This window comes from Hippocampus comes, unplaced genomic scaffold, assembly GCF_001891065.2.
Source record: "Hippocampus comes isolate QL1 unplaced genomic scaffold, H_comes_QL1_v1.1 scaffold36, whole genome shotgun sequence".
Taxonomy (NCBI): domain Eukaryota; kingdom Metazoa; phylum Chordata; class Actinopteri; order Syngnathiformes; family Syngnathidae; genus Hippocampus; species Hippocampus comes.
Window position 1 is genome coordinate 709,483 of NW_017805695.1, and position 25,766 is coordinate 735,248.

A 25,766-nucleotide genomic window follows, 5' to 3' on the forward strand; every position below is an offset into this window, starting at 1 on the left:
TTTAAAATTGGCAATTTAAAAGCAATGAAAAAAAAAGGTTGCCGGTCTGGTATTAACCAGTCCGTGACACAAAAAAAGGTTGGGGACCACTGGTTACTATATTATATAATAATATACAAAGTAATTCAAACTAAATATGACATAAAATATGTGCATTTATGAAAACAGCCATGTATTAAAACAGGACCATTGGTCGTGAGTTGATTCGTGAAATGACTTTCATGCTGGCACATTATTCATAGATTGCGTTGTATTGTGTACTACAGTAATTGTTGTCCATCATGATTATACTGGCCCAAGACTTTCATGTAAAACAGAAAGAAAATTGTACACTTGACTTGTCTACACACTAAACGTCTAGACAGCACACTGGATGTGCATAATTGTAAACGGTGACAGACACAATAAGCAATTAATCAAGCTTTAAGAATTTGGCCAGTTTGCCAGAATTCTTTGTACATGGTGTCTTGAAGAAACTGAGGCAAAGTAAAGAATCAGTGTTATTCTGTTCAGAACAACACTTTTAAACATATTAAGACAATTCTGAAAGATTCTTTCGTCCCTTTGGAAACAAATTTTAAGAACCCAAGTGAGGCTGAAGTAAAATAAAATGTTGACATATAGTCGTATTCAGTGTTAAGTTAAGCAACAAATTACAACAGAAATAGTTAAATTCCGTTTTATCAAGTACAACACTACTACTGACAGACTGACACCTTACCTGTGTATTATATTTTAAAACGCCCCCTCCCCACCCCCCATCAAAAAACAAACAAACAAACAAAAGAACCTCATTTCAGATAAACCGCAAATGTCAACTTTTCAAGGCACATATTCCCGGGTTAAAAATGGAGGCAACAATAGTGTTACCGTACAACATCCAGCATTTTGTGTCAGCTAAGTAGTAATGCAATTGCAGAAGCAAACTGCAGCCACGCTTGCTGACAGTTTCCAGTCAGCCGCAAGCCGTCTAGAAGACTTTCAAATTTGTGTGCCAAACACTGCAAAAGCATAAATTTTCTTTAAAATCAAACTTCTGACATTTTGACAAATGTAAAATGATGAGATGTTAAGAACTGCAGTATCAGTGTTTGGAACACTAAACATTTAACCAGTCATTTATTGACTGACTGTTAAGATATTGGGAATGGACGTATAAATGGATGAGTTTAGAATTTGGAATTCTGTCGGTGTGGAAATCATTGTTGAATAATTGCATCATGATGCACTTGAAGCAAAATGGAATGCACCATTTGGGTGGAACTAGTTAAGGTGCTAACATGACTAGCTAAGGCCTCCTTAGAATCGATTACAAGAAACTGTTACTCCTGGTAATGTCCCGAATTTCACTTCTGTGGATCACTAAAAGTTTATCTTATCTTCACACAGTGGTAAAAAGAGATATCTTTCTATCTATTTCCTTAAATCTAAGGTCTCCGATGTGAATTATTTTCTCAAACATCATGACGTGTGACTGGATATTTTTTGCTGATTGTATTTGAAATTTAAGAATGGATTCCCACAGAATTCTTCCAACACGAAACAACGATAACAAGGGCACCGAGATTTCAATGTCTCATAGCCAATCACCATAACCTATAGCTTAATTTGAATGGACAGTACAGAGCAATTAGTCCACTTCGCATCTATTGTAGTACTGAACATTTAATTTCTCAGACAGCACACATTAATGATGGCCCCAAACCATTTAGAAGAGGTAGGACACTGACAACATGCAAGCTGGCAGAGTGGTGTGACACGCGAAACAGAATGGAAGGGTAACAAATGAATGACCTGTTTGTCCGGCAAAAATGTGCCACGCTGTCTCTCGTGCTGTGCTGGATGACGTGCTGACTATGAAAAGTGAAAGCACGCGCATTAAACGACTGCGGCTAAGGCTATCGATTCAATGCTAAAAATCTGTACAATATTTCAATACTGTATCTACAGAAATAAACAAATATTACTGTTTGTCACACAAAGGCTGTGCACATCCAAGTGGGCAAGCAACATTTCATCTAATAAGTGGAAGCATTAACAAACCAAGGCAACACTAAATAGGATCTGACGGTGGTATTTCCTTGCAGCATGTTTGACATTCCTTCGACTCATTACCTATAGTCAAGGACGAGCCTGATGCTTTTGCATGATTTTCGAAACCCCGGCCAAAAGAACAAAACGCGATATACCACTACCGTATTTTCCACACTAAAAGGCACACTGGATTATGAGGCACACCTTCAATGAATGGACTATTTTGTAATCGTTTTCATAGATTGGACGCACCGCATTATAAGACGCAATCTACAATGCTTCCAATAGATGGAGCTATGCTCAAAGAAATGCCAACAGAACACTACACTACACTACACTACACTCTGATTTACATAGCGACCATCAGATGTCAGTAAAACTTATTTCATAAATCAGCGACACAGTTCACTTAACCAACAGCAAGTTATAACATTGACTCGTTAACGTTGAACTCTCTTGCCGCTGCTCTATTTCCGTGTTCAACTGCGTAACCAATCGCCTTAAGTTTGAACTCTGCGTTGTCAGCATGTCTCGAGCAAGGAGCCAATTTGGGGTCGAAATATTACCGTAATGACCATACACAAGGCGCATCGGATTTTAAGGCGCGCTGTGAGCTTTTAAGAAAATGGGCTTTTAGGTGCGCCTTTTAGTGCAGAAAATACGGTAGTTTTTAAACCCAAGATGCAATGTTGCTTCACAGATTCAATGAGCGGATGTAGGCATCCAACATAGCCAGTGATCACATGAGTACATCTGTGTACCTGATGGCTGCAGTCTTTGTCCCTTTCAAGCCTATCTGAGGGAATCCAGGTGTTTGAAGAGTTGGAGAAAGAGGAGGTTATTGGCAAGATGTATGTTGGACCACACACGTACGAGCCAGATGCTCAGGAACGCAGACTGGAGACGGAACCCATCGGGATTGGAAGAACAGTAAGCTATGTCGGCTGCAGGTGTTAGCCTAGCGTTATTTTCTGCAATTCGATGCTGTGCCTTGCTGTAAAGTGCGCATGATGGTATTACATACTTGTTCCATGCATTCCTACTAGCACTGAGAGCACACGTCATAGTGGGTGCGTGTCCTGCATTGTCATTGCTAAGGTAGTTCTGTTGCGTTATTGGCCTCTCCGCACATTATGCCGGCAAGCATTGTTAGTTGCAAATCATGACCAAGGATTCCATCCATGCACTGACAAAGTTTGGATGCTTTCGTACATGATTCCATTCATGTATGAGTAAAATATTTTGAATCAAATGTTTTCATTAACAATGGACATTTATTAATTGATTAGCACACCTACCTTTTTTGCAAATCCGGTTGACAAAACAGGTCTTAAGTGCTTGTAACAAAGAATGCTTGTCCACACCGGAGTGAAATGTATTCGCTTTGCGAAAACTACACTATATAGTTCCAATTTTCTGGTCCATTTACATGTCTTAGTCTTTTCTTTTGGCTACTCAAACAACTGTTTGCTTGAATGTGAACTATGCATTTCACAGAATAACTCGATAACAATGGCAAAGAGCAGTTAATGGGACAATCAACGATGCAGTACAATGGCTGACAGGCGACTCGGTAGTCTGTGAATGACATCACTTGCCGGAGATTACCGAACAAAAGCATTTGCTGTGGGTCTAACCATGAACCTGGGTGGATGGCATTAAAAAAAACTCACGCAAGTATTACTCAATAGATGCTTGGCCAAGTTTATTTCACACTTGACCCGTTAAGGCTATTTTCCATGTCTCAATTAACTCTTCATTGTGGAACACTTTCACGGTTTTTGAGGGCGGGGGCTGGCAGTTAAAAGCACGAGTGTCATAATACTTTGGGTTTCTTTGCCATTTCATGCAGACGGGGCGCAGTTGGATTCTACGCCAGTTCCTCCAACCCTGCATTTGGCGTGTTCAACAAATAATGAGGGTGGCTGAAGTGATGCCTGATGGCAGGTGCTGACTGTCAACTACATTTGGTGAGAGTTGAACGGACGGACCCTTCATACGCAATCAAGACTCTAATCCAAATCCAGTATCAACTAAACCTAAATGTGTAATTCAGAAGAGAACTAACAAGATGTATACTTGACACCAAGCCTTACTTATAAGTTCCTCTTTTCTGCTTCTTTCACATAAAGCTATTTTGCAGAGCACATGTACCAGAGGTACATTCAGAGCATCGGCATTATTTTCAATGCAATTAATCCACACCGAGTTTGCTTTTTTTTGTCTTTGAGACAGTGTGTCAGGATATCGTTCAGCTAATAAGAGAACAAGCATTAACAGTACATTTTAGTGGGCCGTTATAACGCCACCGCTGGATAATAATGGTTGAAGTGATTGGACTGATTTAATCGTACAATACCCCAAAAATCCTCAATTGTGAACATTTGAAATATCCTACTCGTGGGTGTGTGCAGGTGAGCTGTGCCATTTCCAACGAGCTCTCTGCCTCCTACCTCAATGGCTGAGGAAGTCAATACTGGCCTTGACCGTGCGGCCGGTGGACACGTCTACCGCCATCGCCCGAATCTCGGTGTCACCAAATTGCATGAGCGTCTGGATCTCGCGGCGCGGCGCCGCGCTTTCCGTGCCACTGACATCCAAGCGAAGGGAGCCGCACTTCTTGACGCCTGACTCGCTGATGAAGCCCACACTTTCCTTCTCGGTGCAGTAGACGTGGATGACGATGACCTGCTGCGAGGGCTTGGCCGGCGTGTAGCTACGCTTGACCATCTCGCCGAGCGCAACCGACTGGTCGGCGGCGATGAACGTGTCAAAGACGTCGGTGCACCAGCGCGTTCCGTCCTTCACCAGCAGCTTCTCGGGAGGATGCTTGCCCTCTACAAAGCGATTGAGGACACCGACGCCGTACGTAAGCGGCGAGCGGCGGACTTTGATGATGCTGGGGTCCAAACCGAACAAAACTGCGCCCTTCAGGATCGTGAGGCCGACATCGTGGGGGATAATGATGCGACTGCGGCCCTCTAGCATGTTCTGAACGGCCTGCTGTAACAAAGCTGATTCGGCGAAACCTCCGACTAGGAAAAGGAACTTGATGTCACTCACCTCAGGTTTCTCAAAGAGCTCATCTGCAGGGGAACACAAAATCAAACACGTTGATTATCATGAATAAATGCAGCTCACATCCCTGCGTGACATGCAGGAAAAATCCATCTGGATGAGAACAAAACGATAATTGGCAGTTTTTTTCTCAAGTTAAACAAATACTAAATGACATGCAAAACAGTCAAATGTTCTGACTGAAATTAATACCATATTGGCCCGAATATAAGACGGCCCTGATTATAAGACGACCCCCTCTTTTTCAAGACTCAAGTTTGAAAAAAGACTTTTTGAACACCAAATTAATTTTTATACAGAAAATAATAACAGTACATCTGAAACAAATGATTATAACAATATATTTGAGAGAAAAAGCATGTTAGTTTGCCTCATTCAAATCTAAAGTGCAATCACATTTGTAAATGAATGGCTTCTGGTGTTTGAAATGTAAATTACATCATAACTTCTCAGCTGCCGGTTAACCTGGCCGATCTTTGACCCACTTTTCTGCAGATTGTCACTACGTTTCTCCATTTTCTGTTGTCTCTTCTATTACTTTCTTCTCTTCTCTTTCTTACCGCTTTTTTTTATTTTTCTTCTTCGTGCTACCGCTATTTTTATTTTTCTTCTTCGTGGCAGGGGTTCACTTTGGCCTGGGGAGTCAAGTTCAGCATTCGCTTTAATGATATCTGGCGCCATCTAGCGTCGTCAATGGGTACAATGTCTAGACCCCGAATATAAGACGACCCCCACTTTTTCAGTCTTATTTCAATGCAAAAAACACCATCTTATATTTGGGCCAATACGGTATTGTGTGTACAAGTTTTAAGGGACCTAAAATAAAGTTATTTTATTCATTTTAGATTTTCTTACATTAATCAGCCGATTAATCAATCGGAATATTATTCTGACAAATATAATCACCATTGGCTTCAGAAAATCCATATCAGCCAGGTCATAATTACATCTTTAAAGTTTAGGGACTTGTTAGCTTTGCATGGCTATCATGAGGCAGGAAATTAACGACAAGCTGTGTTTGTTGTGAAAGTGAAAAATTATTCTTTTTACCCATCCGCAAACAATGTTTACATTCCGTCAGTTGCTTTGAGGTTAAACAAAAAACAGATTTCATGACATTTTTTGTAGGGGGGGGGGGGGGGGGGGGGGGGGGGGGGAGAACCAAGATTTGAATCGCTTTCATTTTTGTGCTACATTTTCAAGTCTTTCAAGGCATTCAAAGCAATTTTATAACACAGCCTCTTTCTCAAATTCATTCAATGTTGAGGGATTATTGAGGGTTTGTGCCACATGTAGATGGAGCGAGGACATCGATTCAGGAATTAAATGAATGAACTGTTTGGGGCCCAACGGTTTTTCCTTTGCCTTTCGTGTCCATTGCATTGCAGCTCCATCTGAATCTGCAAAAGTTGCAGTTGCCATACTGACAGAAAAAGAGAATCAAGCGGCTTGAAATGACTTTCTGTGCTTCAAAGTCACTGAAGCACCGGGTGAATTCAGTCGAAAGAAAGCGCGCTCAGTTTCTCCGCAAAGTGTCAATTTTGGAAGGCGGCGGCGCTGACTTGGCTCAACATTTCTTGGCAAAGAGGAAAGCGAGACAATTTGAACGAGTGCATTTGTGTCTGTCGTATGCGCTGCTTCACTTGAAATGCCTTCACGGCATCATCCACATCGCTGATCATCACAGAGGGGCCCGTAACTGGAACTGGAAGTTTAAGAAATGTCGAGATACGGAGTTAAGTCTTGAACAAAGCCGAGAATTCAACCGACTTTGATGAAACAGCAAAAGTGTAAAGAAACTTAAAATTGAAACTTTGACGTAATAGTACCATTTTTCTTTCTATTTACTGTGCACTTTTCTTTTAAAGCATGTAACATTTATTTTTTAGATGTTTTTTGCAGAGTTAAACGTTATTTTAAGTGGATTTATTTTGTAGTACTATTGTACATTGTCTGTTTTGAATGAAAGTTTCTAATTCGCAAAAAAAAAAAAAAAGTTTTTTAAAATATTTCTCCTTTTGCTTGCTTTGAGTTTCGGCCGAGTTTTGTGCGATTGAGTTGAACGCCCCGACTCAATGGAGTGTTGAGGCAACGGTACTGTGTATACGTGTCTCGCTGAAGCAGCATGTCCCCTGATGTCTGTGTTGAGCTGGTAAATTGTTTTTGCTTCATTGTGATGTCAATTCATCATTATATTGACAAAATAATTACATCTGGACAGCCAAGATATGGATTTATCGATTCCTTCTATACTACTACTACTACTCTACTACTGCTGCTGCTACTAGTCAGGCTGAACAATTTTGAAAAATAGTTTCATTACCAGATGTTGCCATTGCAATTTAGTCTGTGATTATTTTTTCCAGGTCCTCTTCATATGTATTTGTTTATTTTTTGGTCAATCTTTTGTGTGTGTGTGTGTGTGTGTGTGTGTGCGTGTGTGTGTGTGTGTGTGTGTTTATGTATGACCAGACGGATGAATACATTTTTGATCTTGCACTTGTGTGACCAGTAAATCTACCGACACACACACACACACACACACACACACACTCACTTTTTTTAATCGGTAGATTTACTGGTCACACAAGTGCAAGATCAAAAATTTATTCATCCGCTGAAATTTATTAACCAATTTGACTTGCCGTCTTTTCTGGGCTCACTATGACAATGGCAAAATTCTAGCAAACAAGTGTGGCGTCAACACAAATTGGTAAATCGGGAATCAGATCATGGTTAAACAAGAAAGCAAACAAATCTATGACTTTATCCACTTCTCACGTTTCATGACACAGATATGTAAAAATTCGGACGGCACTTCGTCAGCACTGAACTTCATGAGACACGATAAATAAATAAAATGTACGAGAAAAAAAGTCCATAAAATGACAGGAATTAGTCAGTTTTTTTCCCCCTCCCAAATTGCAATATGAATTCTGTTAATTACGAAAACCAACCGTTACTCCACTGGTCTTAGGCTTTTTTCACCTATTATTAACAGAAGCTTGTAACAAACATCAAACTAATACATCGGAAAACACAAACGTCAAACGATCAACCCCACGAACAGATTTATTTCATGCGTGTGTTTCAATTGTAGCTTACTGAGGTGTTGAATGATATGGTCGATGGTGGGCTTGAAAAGGGAATTCATAGCATCGGGACTCATCCTCAGCATCCCCTGCGATGACCATTTCACAAAATCCACACTGGAGAGAAAAGTGGTCAATATCATGAAACAATGCCTATGAAAACATTATCATTGCATGATCAATAGTATCAGGCAAGATTACATCAAAGAGAACGGTCCAAATAATGACAAACGAGTGTTCTTGTTCGAACTAGTGGAGAAACATTGACTTCATTTTTATGACCTTAATATATTCTCAGTGGAAATCACAAGAGACTGAGCTCTAACGTGAGGTACTCAGTCTAGCACAGTGTAATTTGGTTCAATGCGAGAGTTACTGCTTATGGACGTGCTCAGTTTGACACTATCGGAAAGGTAATTGTGAAATAGATGTTTCTTATTGTTGCTGCAGTTTGCAATCGTGCTGAAGTGATCTGCATCATACGACTAAAATGTGCCTTTACTCGAATTGCTTATTTACTGTAATGATGAGCAGGAAAAAAAAAGTCTAAAAGAGGCACTGGTTATTTTGGAATTATTCCAAGCAACATTATTCACCCAGCTAGCCTTTGATTCACTGATGTGTTATGAAGAAAAAGTTGCAAAAACATTTTCACATTGAAAGAAAAATAACCCATTTGGAGGTCCACGGGAGAGAATGTGTCATTAATAGAAAATCTTACGAATGATGTTTTCTTGAATAGAAAACTAATTTGAGGAAAATTAATTTAGCAAATGTTGAATAAAAGTTAAACAAAAAAAAGCTTTCATGTCTGATTTATTTCAATATTTTAACTAGTTATTTTTAATAACATAAAACAAACAAACAAAAAACAGTTTTAACCAATTTGAGGTGGGGGGGGGGGAGGGCTCAATCAATGCAAGAAATATTACCATATTTTCCAAACTAAGGCGCACGTAAAAGTATAATCTGATGTGCCTTATATATGGATCAATAATCTGATTTCTTGGACATAGTATTTTAAATGTTCTGTAAAGTGCTTTCTTACAGCTGCAGCGTTGTGAACGTGCTATATGAATAAAGCTGTATTGTATTGTATTCCTTTTAGTGTACCTCCACCTATTGGCTGCATAACGCAACCTCAGCCACTATTGTAGCTCCTATTCTATGCGCCTTATACTGCGGTGCACCCTATATATTAAAACAGTTTTAAAATAGGCCAATCATTGAATGTGCACCTTATACGCTGAAGCACTGTATAGTGCGGAAAATACAGTACATAAGACTTGATAATATAAATACTTGGTGGTCCAGATAAAAGAGTATCTCAAAACAGTATTTTACCCATCTCAGGACAGACATGTCATTGTAGCATGTACTGTATTGACTCACTGCAACTTTATTTATGCTTGTGTCTGGCAAAATGCATGCATGTACAAGTACTCATGTGTCCAGGTGATGTGAATAGAGACAACGTGGGCGCCTCTGTGTGTGCTATCCTACAAGTGCAGATCAATATCGATCTTTTCTAATTCAGTGTGTCTGTTAAATCGTAGCTCTTGAAACAATCGAAACAATTAGAACTATAATCCCCTGTGTGTGATATTATGTGCATTATGGTCATGTGAGAGAGTGTGGGCAGGAGACAAAGGACATGCTTCACTCTTCCACCGGAGAACCATTCAAGGCTCTTGTTTCAGCCTTCGGAAGTTCTTTGAATGACTTGCATGAGGGGATTCCGAAAATATCGAGATAGGAGACAAGGCAGTTCAGTTCTGCACAGTGAGTGGCTTCCTCTACTCATTACTGCAAGGGGAAATCTGTCTTTATAAATACTGTATCATGTCTATAAAAAAAAAGACAAAAGAAAAGAAAATGAAAAGAAAAAGTTTGTGCTTTAGCTTATCATTTAAAGTGAGAAGCTTTTTATCTGTTGTTTTGGCCTGACTTTAGACTGAATAAATATGTACTTATGCTGATGCACAAATAAACATTGAGAAACAATGAATATCCAAGGACCGTATTTTCCGCACCATAGCGCACCTAAAAGCATTCAATTTTTCCAAAAGCCGACAGTGCGCCCTATAATCCGATGCGACTAATATATGAAGTTAGTCTCTTGATATTCCCCATTGAGTTGTTTCCCTGTTAGTGTTACTATTCCATCTAATGGTGATTATTGGCAGGAACCAATTGTAACCTAAAAGGGTTTTGCCCGGCACTAATTGACATGTGCATTCACCAACACACACTCAAACAAACAGATAACTACTTTGTGAGCTCTGCGCAGCCATTATGACACGAGGAAGAAGGACACAAGCAAGACTTCGAAGGATATTTAGCCCCTTCTGTATGTGAGCCCACAAAACTTTTCTCTTTCATTTATTGTTTTGTAACGCCATTTGTATTTATGTTTCATGTCCGTGTTTGTGACCAGTTCTCATGGCTTTGTTAAAGCTGCAGCAGTTGTGAACGCTCTATATCAGGGGTGGCCATAATGTTGATCGCGATCGACCGGTAGATCGCGGACTGATCCCAAGTCGATCGCGAGGGGTGTAGAGGAGAAATAAAACAAAGAACCATTTGTGTCTTTGTGCATGTTATTAATATTTTTTTTGCGTTAATGTACACTGCACCCTAATCATCCTATCAGTCTGATTTTCACAAAAAGTATTAAACAAATAAAATAAAATAAAATAAAGCAGGTAAATCTTTAACCTACGGTGGCGAGTGACGTGCGTCACCGGAAGTTGTTAGCACTCAACAGTCTGCAATTGCAGCTTGTGATCAGAGCTGTTGCGCTATATCTTTTATCGTTATCGTTGTCATTATTCTCATTCAGAGTTTGTTTCGTGTACAATTCACCGAGGGCACGGGCAAAGGATAGGAATCTAGAGGGCCGAGGGAAGCACTTTAAAACGGTACGTGTTTGCTATGATAGTTAACAGGCTGCAAAAGTGTGTCGCATGCCTCCGTGTCAGGCTGTTGCTCATCATGGCGTGCGTGTGTATGTGCGTGTGCGGTAACGGGTCGATTGCGGGAGGTTGGTTGATCGAAAAGTCGATCTTCGGTCCAAATAGTTTGGGCATCCCTGCTCTAAATAAAGCTGTATTGTAACTCCATCTAGTGGATGCATAGTGCAACCGCAGCCACTATTGTAGCTTCTATTCAATGCACCTTATAATACAGTATGCCCAATATATGAAAAAAAAATAGGCCGTTCATTGAAGGGGCGCGTTAGAATCCAAAAGCACCTTGTAGTGCAGAAATACGTTACAATGTGCAAATTGAAACTTGGCTTTAGATAGAGAAAGAAAAATCAAATGGATCATTGTGCTAAAACGTGCCGTAGCGTTGATGAAAATTAGTTATTCTTTTCAGCTCTCAACAGTTACTTTGTCAGCCCCTCTTGCCTTATTCTACAATTTCCAATTTACAGTCCAGATGACAGACTCCCAGGAACATTTTTAAAATGTATTAATTTTCTTTTGATTGTTTGCTTGTCATCATAAGTAATGTTTTACATCTTTATAATTGAAATACAGTATGAATATTTTTTTTTATTTTAATTTTGTATTTATTAACCCGTTATTTTATTTTCTTACTAAATGCACTAAAGGAGTGGCACCCAAATTTCGTTGTATGTAATACAATGACAATAAAGGCGATTCTGATTCTGAATATTTGTTGTGCTAGTTATGTTCTGTGAGGCTGTGGATTCTTTATCGGCATCCTGCCTTCTTTCATTCTCTCGTCATCTGCTGAAAAATAACGCATAGAAAGAACATTTAATAAGTTGCTCTTGTGACAACAAAGAGTTAAATGTTAGGAATCATGATCCATTTTTGTTCATCTTTTGGATTGTGCTTTGTTTTTTTTTTGTTTGTTTCCTTGCATCTGCTCGCGTTGTCTTTGTCTTCACCAAGTCTCTTCAATTTTGCTCCCTTCATGTCAGCCAATCAGGTCTCAACATCCACTCACGTCTAGTCCAGTTGTGCCTTGTCAGTCTGCGTGTAGTTGTTTTTCTCCATACCTTTTGTCGTCGATCATTGTTTTTTTGTTGTTGTTGTTGTATCATGCCATATGTCTGTTACGGTGGGTTTGTTTTTTTTTTGGGCGGGGGGGTATTTCTACATTTCTTGACCTGAATTATGATTGTTTTTTTTTTTTTTATCCTGTTAAGTACCCCTGCTTTTGATTTTGAAAATTAACCTTTTATGACATTACCCCTGCACTCTGCCTTGCCTGCACTCCATGACAACAACTCCCATTGTCCATCCATCCATCCATTTTCTGATCCGCTTTATCCTCACAAGGGTCGCAGGGCATGCTGGAGCCTATCGCAATGTGACATTAAAAATTATAAACATATTTGCTAACGTCTGCACTCCTATGCCACTGGTGTTACAAACTCCCAAGGTTAGAAACACGAGGAAATAAACAAATATGATATGATATACAGGTATATCTATTTAGTGCCAAATTTAGATGCAGCAAATTCACTCAGGCACTACTAACGGGCTGAGTTCGCACTGACAATTTTTTTTCACAGATCAAATGTTTCGGATCTGCTGCCTGCACATTTACTTCGATGTTCATGAAAAACGTGGCACAGGACAGGCTCTATCCTCCTCTCGGCAGTGATTCCCAATCCCTGTGTCCATTTTCATTTATAGAACTGAAACGGTCACATGTTCTTCCACTAGATTGCACAAGGTACAATTCACCCGTTTATTCACTTCTTGCAATTCATATGTCAGAATAGCTCAGTTTTACATACTATACAAGTCCATATTTCACACCAAGTATATTTGTAAGTAAATTGAGACAAGAACATTATTTCAGTGTTTCAAAGTGGCTCAAAGGTTGGGGGACACTGTTCTTGGCGCACTTACTTGCTTTTACGCAGAGCATGTTCAACACTGTGGCCCCGGAACTTCTTGTAGTAGTCGATGAATGAGAATGGCAAGTTAATATTGAGGGGGTTTGCCCTGCCTGGTGCTGCTGCCCGCTTCCGTGATTCAAAGGCAATCATGAGGTCCACCCAAGCAGCTGGCCGCTTAATTTTGAACTGGTCAATGAAATCCTGGCCAAAAATCTGACACAGCAGCTTTTCAAATTCATAGTCAATTCCAAGAGAGCCGTATGGTCCACCTAAAGTAGGAAAATGAGTGAGCTGATTGAAATGCCAGAAGAAAAACGTAGAGGAGAATTTATATTAAAAAATAGCAAAATGTTACCAGAAGCTTTGTACAGCTCTTTCAGATGTCCTTCTGGGAGACGGATTTGATGGACAGTCAGGTCCACTGTCCCCCCGCCACAGTCCACCACCACATATCGGTCACCTGCATAAAAGGGGTCATAATAGTGTTTTGGAGAGATCAGGTAGAGAGAACAGGTAATTTCAGCTGACACAGTTGGGAAAGCTAAATAAACCCTGATCAACAATAGACAAAACGGATTATTGTAAAGCAGCCTTTTTATGTAAATTGCTTCATCGACATGCATGTATGTTGTATCCTACATAGGGTTTTGATTCTATTCTCAAATAATTGCTGTAACAGTGACTTTGTCTAGTTCTTTTGTCGTACAGTGGACCCTATTCGCGGGGGAGAAGGACCCTGGCCTGTGAATAACAAAAATCCGCATATAATTAATGGCCACTGAAAGACATTGGGACAAAGATAAAACAAATAAAAGAAATCCCCCAATTTTTTTTTTTTTTAAATGTGGACAAACATTTCCCCAAAAACAGAGGGGTTGAACTGGGAGGGAAGCACCCTCCCTTTTTTCCAACAAACATTTTGGAAAAATGTTTTTTCCGAAATGGAACAAACCATTTCAAATTATTGGAAAAAAATCTGTGAGTATGCAGGGGTCCACTGCACTGTAATTCTGAACGATTGAGTGGACCTGTTAATTCACTGTACCTCCTAAATCCATCAAAGAAAAATGCAGCGGACTATGAGCTGCAGGTCTTAACAATGTTAAACGGGATATTGACACAGAAAGATTGGTTTTAATTTTGAATTAACTCACACGCAGGGATGTCGCTACACCAGGGTAGCCCCGTTAGAAATTTGCAAAGCCTCAGCTAAGCATTTTATTTGATATTCTAAAAATATATTTATAAATTCTTTTCTCAATCCCGCATCTATTGGTCAAGCCCGGGAGAGAAAAAAGATCCAAGAGTTGTGCCTGCACGCACAGTGTAAATAGCTCTTCAAAAGAAGTTTTTTCCCTCTGTCGTCATGTATTACGCAATCTCCTGATTTGCTGGTGTCCACGATCGAAAAGTAAAGTACTATCCATGTTGTAATTTGATAGACTGGGATGACTTGCTATTTGTTGCTGTGCTCAGACCCATATTGTTGATGTAAAGAGAAGTTCTTTCGCCTTGCTAACAGTTTTGAGTATAATCATTTTTGCTGCTAACCAAGAATCATGAGGGGCCATGAATGGAGGAACAAGTAAATGACCGTAAATAAAATCAAATATGTGTTATATCGATGTCATGTTTTGAATTCGAGTGGCTTCCCCAGATGAAGTCAGGTGTCGCCACAGAGTCATTTTAAATTGTTCTCGGCTAAGACACGCACTGTAAGTATCGCGGATGATCGACGCACATATGAGACTTTTCTTCTTTTCATTGTTGTGACGTAAAACACACAAATAGGACAGCACCTCGTTAGCTCGCGGGCTACAATTTGGCGTTGCCGCCGCTTCCTGTTGTGAGGTCAAGCCTTCTGAGATTTGGGACACCATTCTGTTCTCGTGAATGCGCACATTTGAGGGCTAAGGGGTCAACATATTGGCAGCCTGATGAGTGTAAAAATAAATTAGCTGAATCACTGTTTAAGCTGCAGGGTGCAAAGCGTGTGGAAAAAAAGTAGCGGCTTATTGTTCGGAAATGACAGGAGTTGTAATTGCATTGACAACAGTTCATGTTTCAGAGCATCGTGGTTGCACAAATTGTCAAAGCCATTTTACGATTCAATACAAATCGTAAGTCAGTCAGTGTCTACTCAAGGTCAGACTGCAGCAGAGCAAACAGCAAGAGTTATTCTCAAGCAGAAGGAGAAGGAAAAGAGTCACAGGCAGGTAAAAAAAAAAAAAAAGAGACGCTACCTTCTTCCAGCTCCGACCAAAGCTCCCCTACGACATTTTCCACCAAGAAGGTGCGACTTTGCCGGTTGCGCCGGACATGCTCCTTGTTGGCTGGTTGTTAACAGGAAAGAGAGTTTTAGTCAGTGTGACAAGGAATGCAAAGCTCTGCTTTGTGAAGTAGTGTGGTTCACTTAGTGTGAGAGACAAGGTGGTTGGGATGCGCATGAAACATACATCATATTCATTCAAAAAGAACAGAACAAAAGCTACGAAATATGGAATATCACTGAACAAAAATAGAAAAGCAACTATTCTGTTTTTGCTGCGATTTGACATCAACTGAACTTAAAAATCAAGAAAGACTACACAAAAGGCATAAAGTACGCATTCCTCTCAAACGCAGATCTGCCTAAAATTGCATTCCTGAGGAGTTCTCCGTCGTCAAGACAACTCACAGATATGACGTATCAGGATGCTGATTGGACAGCATGATTATTGTATAGGTACACTTTCAGCATACTCATGTTGCATTTACATTTTTATTCGCTTGGTGTCTCGGTTCTAAAATGGGGATCCTTTGAATATGTTGCTACGATTGCAAATACGCAAAGCAGAAATTAGAATGTAACATAGAGAGACATTCATTGAATAGACACATTCAAACAAATATTAGTCCCTCCACTTTCTACATTGCATTTCCCGTGAGGCTATAAGCTCTGCCGGCTGACTTAGAGTAGGTGACGTTTACCCTGGTCTGACCTTAGAGTAGTTGACCCTGGTCTGTCCACTGGGTGATAGTGGTCAAGAATTCAATAGCAAATTCAACCTTTGCCAGCTGCCTATAAGACAGCTACTGTTTGTGAACCGCTACATTGACATTGGCCACAAGATCTTTCTTCTTTCCTAAAAGAGTGACCATTTTGGACTTTATTTTGGGGCACAACATTGTCTTTGTCGTCTTCCTCACCATCAAGATGATGAATTATGAAAAACTGATTTTTAACTGCTTGAATACAAATAGTTGTGTCACTGGAGTGCCTGCCCATCAATCAAATGTGAAATGAAACAACAAAGTACATCTTTTATTAACTATTTTGGGAAAACTGCCTCCTTACATAATACCTTTTGGCTCCTCACCAACACCAATTTCACTCATGAGGTGACAGAGCTGGCTGGGTGAAGATCTACCATTTTCAAGCAACTACAGGTAAACGGAAGCACTATCATGGCAAAGAAAAAAGGGATGCAGAGCTGCAGTGTTAGCACCTAGTAGCATTAGACACTGACAACAAATACAATGTTTGAATATTTGGTGAATTGTTCAGCAGCGGTATGGGCTGTATTTGTGTTTGCTGGTGTGTCCGCTGCATGTGCCACATGCACAGGCCAGCTCCACTAATTTTGTGGTTTGGTGACAAAGTCTATGCAGAGAAGTTCTTTTGTCTTCGGACTCTAGGCTGTTTGAAAACGAACAGCTGTTCACCGCGTCGCTACGGCCTCTGTCGTAATGAATGTCATACCAAAAGTCAGAGGGGCATATGCTGGATCTAATTATTTCCAAAAGTTTCAATATCACGGAGGTTGTGGGGACCAATGTTGCCCCAATTAAGACCAAAGTTTTGCCAGTGATGAAAACGTTGCCATGAAGAAACGCTCTGCTAGTTAAAGCTCAAATAAGAGTATGTCGACAAGCAGGGCGCCAGTAACGCCTGATTCATTATGACACATGCAATGACAGTCTTCCCATCTCCACAACCACGAACTGAAAAATAAGAGACAATAATTCTTCTCAGGGGTTATCAATGGAAACACTAAAAATGCCCGTACATTGTTTTCTGTTGTAGACAGACTGACAAATCCCACAGAATCAGTCCCTTCGAAACTGCTGTGCAATAAGTCATGCAACAACTTTGCAGCCAGATAAAAATATTCCAGATAAGACAAAATGTAAATGGCTCTCCATTATCACTTGCTCTATTTGATTTTCCAGTTAATCTTGAACATTTTAACGTTTTAGGCTACACAACTTTGAAAGAAATAGTTTTCAAGTTAGGACAACATGCGGTCTCGATGTTCATCGTTCACAATTTTTCATAAATTATTTGATTGTATAGCTGCAAAGGTATAAGTCATATTGAATAATTCTCATCAATCATGGCATGTATCAAAAAAGTGAAGTAACATAACCACTTTTAAAAAAGCCTAACCTGGATCCTTCAAAGATAAGTAAATACAGGGCCATCTCAAATGTTTCGATTTTTGGGAAAAATCATCAAAACGGTTGTTTTTAAAGAGATTCACAGTGAGAGAATCTCTTAAATGCATTTCAATCTCAGTTTCGACCGCACCACAGCACTGAGACTGCACTTATTAAAGTTTTAAATTACATACATCTGAATGACACTTTCAAAACCACCGTCTTGGTATTGCTAGATCTCACTGCTGCATTTGACATAGTTGATCATAACATACCGCTCAACAAACTAAAACAGTGGGTTGCACTTAATGGCAATGTGTTAAATTGGTTCAAATCTTACTTGAAAGATAGGAACTACTTTGTCTCAATTGGTAGTCATGAGTTTGAATGAGTAAAGATCACATGCGGGGTTCCGCCAGGCTCCATTCTTGGAGCACTTCTATTTAACTTCTATATGCTGCACCTAGCTCAGATTATGGAGCGCCACAACATCTCATCATACTTTTGCAGATGACATGCAACTTCACACTTCGCTGTCATCCCTTTACGATAGTCCCTTACTTTCATTAAGTGTATTCATCAAATCAATGACTGGATGGGCCCACGAACCCACGACCTCTGCGCCATGAGGAAGACGTGCTAAGTAGCCGGCCACCGTACCTCCGTTACAGATGTCTTCAAACTTTATTTTTACATTTGCACAACTGCGTCAAGATTGGTTTTAATTTTGAATTAACTCACACGCAGGGATGTCGCTACACCAGGGTAGCCCCGTTAGAAATTTGCAAAGCCTCAGCTAAGCATTTTATTTGATATTCTAAAAATATATTTATAAATTCTTTTCTCAATCCCGCATCTATTGGTCAAGCCCGGGAGAGAAAAAAGATCCAAGAGTTGTGCCTGCACGCACAGTGTAAATAGCTCTTCAAAAGAAGTTTTTTCCCTCTGTCGTCATGTATTACGCAATCTCCTGATTTGCTGGTGTCCACGATCGAAAAGTAAAGTACTATCCATGTTGTAATTTGATAGACTGGGATGACTTGCTATTTGTTGCTGTGCTCAGACCCATATTGTTGATGTAAAGAGAAGTTCTTTCGCCTTGCTAACAGTTTTGAGTATAATCATTTTTGCTGCTAACCAAGAATCATGAGGGGCCATGAATGGAGGAACAAGTAAATGACCGTAAATAAAATCAAATATGTGTTATATCGATGTCATGTTTTGAATTCGAGTGGCTTCCCCAGATGAAGTCAGGTGTCGCCACAGAGTACTTTTAAATTGTTCTCGGCTAAGACACGCACTGTAAGTATCGCGGATGATCGACGCACATATGAGACTTTTCTTCTTTTCATTGTTGTGACGTAAAACACACAAATAGGACAGCACCTCGTTAGCTCGCGGGCTACAATTTGGCGTTGCCGCCGCTTCCTGTTGTGAGGTCAAGCCTTCTGAGATTTGGGACACCATTCTGTTCTCGTGAATGCGCACATTTGAGGGCTAAGGGGTCAACATATTGGCAGCCTGATGAGTGTAAAAATAAATTAGCTGAATCACTGTTTAAGCTGCAGGGTGCAAAGCGTGTGGAAAAAAAGTAGCGGCTTATTGTTCGGAAATGACAGGAGTTGTAATTGCATTGACAACAGTTCATGTTTCAGAGCATCGTGGTTGCACAAATTGTCAAAGCCATTTTACGATTCAATACAAATCGTAAGTCAGTCAGTGTCTACTCAAGGTCAGACTGCAGCAGAGCAAACAGCAAGAGTTATTCTCAAGCAGAAGGAGAAGGAAAAGAGTCACAGGCAGGTAAAAAAAAAAAAGAGGCGCTACCTTCTTCCAGCTCCGACCAAAGCTCCCCTACGACATTTTCCACCAAGAAGGTGCGACTTTGCCGGTTGCGCCGGACATGCTCCTTGTTGGCTGGTTGTTAACAGGAAAGAGAGTTTTAGTCAGTGTGACAAGGAATGCAAAGCTCTGCTTTGTGAAGTAGTGTGGTTCACTTAGTGTGAGAGACAAGGTGGTTGGGATGCGCATGAAACATACATCATATTCATTCAAAAAGAACAGAACAAAAGCTACGAAATATGGAATATCACTGAACAAAAATAGAAAAGCAACTATTCTGTTTTTGCTGCGATTTGACATCAACTGAACTTAAAAATCAAGAAAGACTACACAAAAGGCATAAAGTACGCATTCCTCTCAAACGCAGATCTGCCTAAAATTGCATTCCTGAGGAGTTCTCCGTCGTCAAGACAACTCACAGATATGACGTATCAGGATGCTGATTGGACAGCATGATTATTGTATAGGTACACTTTCAGCATACTCATGTTGCATTTACATTTTTATTCGCTTGGTGTCTCGGTTCTAAAATGGGGATCCTTTGAATATGTTGCTACGATTGCAAATACGCAAAGCAGAAATTAGAATGTAACATAGAGAGACATTCATTGAATAGACACATTCAAACAAATATTAGTCCCTCCACTTTCTACATTGCATTTCCCGTGAGGCTATAAGCTCTGCCGGCTGACTTAGAGTAGGTGACGTTTACCCTGGTCTGACCTTAGAGTAGTTGACCCTGGTCTGTCCACTGGGTGATAGTGGTCAAGAATTCAATAGCAAATTCAACCTTTGCCAGCTGCCTATAAGACAGCTACTGTTTGTGAACCGCTACATTGACATTGGCCACAAGATCTTTCTTCTTTCCTAAAAGAGTGACCATTTTGGACTTTATTTTGGGGCACAACATTGTCTTTGTCGTCTTCCTCACCATCAAGATGATGAATTATGAAAAACTGATTTTTAACTGCTTGAATACAAATAGTTGTGTCACTGGAGTGCCTGCCCATCAATCAAATGTGAAATGAAACAACAAAGTACATCTTTTATGAACTATTTTGGGAAAACTGCCTCCTTACATAATACCTTTTGGCTCCTCACCAACACCAATTTCACTCATGAGGTGACAGAGCTGGCTGGGTGAAGATCTACCATTTTCAAGCAACTACAGGTAAACGGAAGCACTATCATGGCAAAGAAAAAAGGGATGCAGAGCTGCAGTGTTAGCACCTAGTAGCATTAGACACTGACAACAAATACAATGTTTGAATATTTGGTGAATTGTTCAGCAGCGGTATGGGCTGTATTTGTGTTTGCTGGTGTGTCCGCTGCATGTGCCACATGCACAGGCCAGCTCCACTAATTTTGTGGTTTGGTGACAAAGTCTATGCAGAGAAGTTCTTTTGTCTTCGGACTCTAGGCTGTTTGAAAACGAACAGCTGTTCACCGCGTCGCTACGGCCTCTGTCGTAATGAATGTCATACCAAAAGTCAGAGGGGCATATGCTGGATCTAATTATTTCCAAAAGTTTCAATATCACGGAGGTTGTGGGGACCAATGTTGCCCCAATTAAGACCAAAGTTTTGCCAGTGATGAAAACGTTGCCATGAAGAAACGCTCTGCTAGTTAAAGCTCAAATAAGAGTATGTCGACAAGCAGGGCGCCAGTAACGCCTGATTCATTATGACACATGCAATGACAGTCTTCCCATCTCCACAACCACGAACTGAAAAATAAGAGACAATAATTCTTCTCAGGGGTTATCAATGGAAACACTAAAAATGCCCGTACATTGTTTTCTGTTGTAGACAGACTGACAAATCCCACAGAATCAGTCCCTTCGAAACTGCTGTGCAATAAGTCATGCAACAACTTTGCAGCCAGATAAAAATATTCCAGATAAGACAAAATGTAAATGGCTCTCCATTATCACTTGCTCTATTTGATTTTCCAGTTAATCTTGAACATTTTAACGTTTTAGGCTACACAACTTTGAAAGAAATAGTTTTCAAGTTAGGACAACATGCGGTCTCGATGTTCATCGTTCACAATTTTTCATAAATGATTTGATTGTATAGCTGCAAAGGTATAAGTCATATTGAATAATTCTCATCAATCATGGCATGTATCAAAAAAGTGAAGTAACATAACCACTTTTAAAAAAGCCTAACCTGGATCCTTCAAAGATAAGTAAATACAGGGCCATCTCAAATGTTTCGATTTTTGGGAAAAATCATCAAAACGGTTGTTTTTAAAGAGATTCACAGTTTTATGATGCGAGAGAATCTCTTAAATGCATTTCAATCTCAGTTTCGACCGCACCACAGCACTGAGACTGCACTTATTAAAGTTTTAAATTACATACATCTGAATGACACTTTCAAAACCACCGTCTTGGTATTGCTAGATCTCACTGCTGCATTTGACATAGTTGATCATAACATACCGCTCAACAAACTAAAACAGTGGGTTGCACTTAATGGCAATGTGTTAAATTGGTTCAAATCTTACTTGAAAGATAGGAACTACTTTGTCTCAATTGGTAGTCATGAGTTTGAATGAGTAAAGATCACATGCGGGGTTCCGCCAGGCTCCATTCTTGGAGCACTTCTATTTAACTTCTATATGCTGCACCTAGCTCAGATTATGGAGCGCCACAACATCTCATCATACTTTTGCAGATGACATGCAACTTCACACTTCGCTGTCATCCCTTTACGATAGTCCCTTACTTTCATTAAGTGTATTCATCAAATCAATGACTGGATGGGCCCACGAACCCACGACCTCTGCGCCATGAGGAAGACGTGCTAAGTAGCCGGCCACCGTACCTCCGTTACAGATGTCTTCAAACTTTATTTTTACATTTGCACAACTGCGTCAGGGGGGTATCAAAAACAATATGTAACGCAACGAGAGAAACAAAATAGGATTTCTGCTTGAAAACAAGGTGACTGGCATGAATTTTTACAGTGAAGAATCCAAACAGCATGACAGTTTTGGACAAAAAGAAAGTGGCAAATTTTCTGTTGCTGTTTCACTTTATGGTTACTGCCTCTTGAAGTTTGAAGCCGATGTTGTTAGTTTTCGCATTTAATGATCAATATTGTAATGAGTGAAAAATGTGAAGCCGATGTGTAATGAAGCATGCATTAAGCATGATGAAAACTGCTTATGCTTTTTTTATGGCTCTACACCAGTTTAAGCCAGTGTGATAAGAATGAGGCCATTTAAATACATACCCATTTACTTTGGCTTAAGGGTGAACAAATTCATTGTGCGTAGCAATGTGGTACTAATAGACAAACCATATTGTCTTTATTGTTCAGTCCTTCTCTTAAACTGATATTTAAAATAACCCCTCGCTTATAGTTAAACGCAGAATGTAAAATATGATGTGGAATGTGGAAAGAAAATCTATATTTAATTGACATGCATCTACTGTAAAAAGGTTTGTTTACCATGGCTCGGAGAAGCTACAAGGGAATCAACATACAGCAGAAAAAGACATTTTTTATGAAAACATGAGTCACAGTATAGAAAAAGATGTGGTCGTGCTCTTAAATGACTGTTTCATGGAACATACCTTGAGTCATTGTACTTCCAAGATTATCTGTGGGACTGAAATCATTCTGAGTGGTCTGGATGCTCAAGTCCACCATCTGGTGGAGGCGGAGCTTACGGCAGTAGATCGATGCAGCCTCAGGTTCCAGCGCAATGACAAGCTGCTCAGGGTTGTCACGGGACACCAAACCAGACTAGATGAAGGGAAAAAGACATTTTTGGAATCAAATACAACATTAATCTGCATCTCAGTTTGTTGAACACAAATCCAGCGAATTAGGGACACATGGAAAACACTGAATCTCCCAAAGTTATAACAATCTAATCTAATCACCCTAGTCTATTTTAAAGAACACTGATTTTCACACACAACCTCCTCCAGGGTTGTGATAGTGAAAAAAAGACAATTACATGCAACGTCACAAAGCACAAATTTAAAATGGTTTCTTGAATATGCTTATAAATGTAATGTAATGTTGCCAACAGTGACAAGATCCTGATCCAATACAGCACTTTGACAATGTGATGGAAAGGAAGAGTTTCATCCCGGTTGTGCAGCTCAGAAACTGGCAGCAGTCAAGTGATCCTACCATGAAATCAATATGATCTAAAAAAAAAAAAAAAAAAAAAAAAAAAATTTTCAACCACCTTATTGCATTTTTTACATAGAATCAAGGCATTTTTAAATGCAATAAGATATAGAATCCGAAATAGAATCCAACTCCAAGTCACAGAACCACTATAGCCAGGGCCGGACTGCCCCCCCCCCAAAACAACCACACTGCCTTCACCAGCTCACTCACCCTCGCATCCCCCAAAAACATCATAGTCCAACAGATGAAAAATCATATGTGATTAAAATGGTAAATGGAATGCACTATAAATGAGTTGAAGAAACCGTATTTTCTGCACTATAAGGTGCTTTGGAGTATAAGGCGCACATTCAATGAAAGGCCTATTTTAAATAAGTTTTCATATATTGAGCACACCACATTATAAGGCGCATAGAATAAAAGCAACAACAGTTGTTGCGGTTGTTGTTGTTGAGCGACCTCCAACTGGGTCCCAAAGTGGCTCCGAAAGCTGCAGCGACCCTGGTACCTGCAGACCCAAGTTGTTGCGGTTGCGTTATGCACCCATTATATGGAGCTACAGTCAAGGGAATACAATACACTACGATTCAAGACAGCTTTATTTATATAGCGCTTTCACAAACACGGCAGCTGTAACAAAGCGCATTATAGAACATTTAAAATACTACGTCCAAGAAATCAGAATATTGATCCATATATAAAGCGCATCGGATTACATGGCGCCCTGTCGGCTTTTGAGAACATGGAATGCTTTTAGGTGCCCCTTTTCGTGCAGAAAATACCGTATATACATCATACAGTTCAGGCCCAAAGAACTTCACACGCACATACATTCCACATACACCAATTTGGCAATCAATTGAACTGTTGAGTACAGCGGGAGCACGGTGGTAGCTGCCTGCAGCTGTTTTAACTCCTAAAATGCTAACACATTTCGTTGAAGTTAATAGAATTTGCCAATAGATGAAAGAAGAGGCAGTAATCAAAGTAATAGTAACAATGACCCAATGTGCAGCTCAACATGCAGCTGATGGCCATTTTTGTCTTTGATTACCAGCCCATGTTCAGGCAGGCCCTTCTTTTTGAATAGTTTTGCAAGATGCCAAACAAAAAAAAAACTAAAACACAAATGCAGAGTTACTTCTGGCTGAACTTTACAGCAGTGAGATAAGAGGAAGTCTCAAACAATTTGCTGGAGTCTTACGTAACTTTATGTTATGGAAGTTTTTGTGCCACTGTAAGGGCCTTTTTTTAATGTTGATTGTATTCCACATTTTCACTGCAGTACTGTATCTGAAAATCATCTCAAAGAGCATGCGTAAACTCAATCCAGCCAGTAAATAGAAACAGTACACTCTAATAGGTAAATAGAAACTGATAAATTACAGCTAAAAAAAACTACACTGCTTCTGCCGTTTCAAATAATCCAGCGGATAAAATGATCTTTTATGTCTCAAGTGGCCAAAATAAAAGATGTTCAGTTGATTATGAAAAAAGGGGCTGCGAATTACGTCACGACCCCCAGGGGAGAGACAGTTGTGGATCCCTCCCTCTGTCCTCCATGACCGAAGCTCAGTGCCAGTGCTGAGTCACTGCAGATGCCCAACCCATCCACTGCTCATTTTCTCTCCACCGCATTCACAGTTTCTCTGTCAGCTCACCCAGATACACAACTGATAAGACCTAAAAGACCCTCCCCTTCCTTCCTGTGTCTGCGCTCATGAAATCATCCACATTCCCTCTGTTTTCATGCCGATTTTAGCCTGCACACACATACACACACGCAGGAAACATGTAATCACAACAAAAGGATGACATCACTGTGGAAAGCCAACATGCTCTTATGTATCAGTCCAATCAGTATCCCAAAATCCCCAAAAAGACTGTCTGGAGACTATTTGCAAAGGAACTGCAGTGCAGCCAATTGCTGAAGCCATCTGGAAAATATGAGAAGGATCTGAACGATAAAGCAGAAGGCTCATTGCATCATCATAGCAATGATGAGGCATTCAATGTGTCAGGAAGATGTAGCATTTGGATTACATGGCCACTCATACTATAATGCGCAATATCTAATTTCTGCTAATTCCTATTTTAACACGAGAAAACATGCTGGAAATGTCATGTTAGTGTTTCCCAAATGAATACAACTGGATGCATTTACGACACCACACGACGGAGGTCTGGGTAGATCTACTCTACGATTTTGACACATAAGGAAGTTTTAGCCCATTTACCCAGCAGGGTATTTAAGAAGTT

General features: G+C 40.0%; 1 protein-coding gene across 2 annotated transcripts in view; it reads right to left on the bottom strand.

Annotated features, from left to right (window-relative positions):
- Positions 1-4,248: 4,248 nt before the first annotated feature.
- Positions 4,249-25,766, bottom strand: part of hspa12a (heat shock protein 12A) — a 69,682-nt gene continuing 48,164 nt past the window's right edge. Inside the window, exons 7-12 of one of the 2 annotated variants that reach the window (XM_019882187.1) lie at positions 22,937-23,108; positions 19,336-19,425; positions 13,445-13,549; positions 13,100-13,358; positions 8,218-8,321; positions 4,249-5,120 (exon numbers count right to left, since the gene is read on the bottom strand). In XM_019882187.1, the coding sequence (XP_019737746.1) occupies positions 4,489-5,120; positions 8,218-8,321; positions 13,100-13,358; positions 13,445-13,549; positions 19,336-19,425; positions 22,937-23,108 (1,362 nt within the window). In that variant the 3' untranslated portion in view covers positions 4,249-4,488. The remainder of the gene's footprint in view (positions 5,121-8,217; positions 8,322-13,099; positions 13,359-13,444; positions 13,550-19,335; positions 19,426-22,936; positions 23,109-25,766) is intronic. The other variant, XM_019882186.1, reaches the window with a different exon arrangement.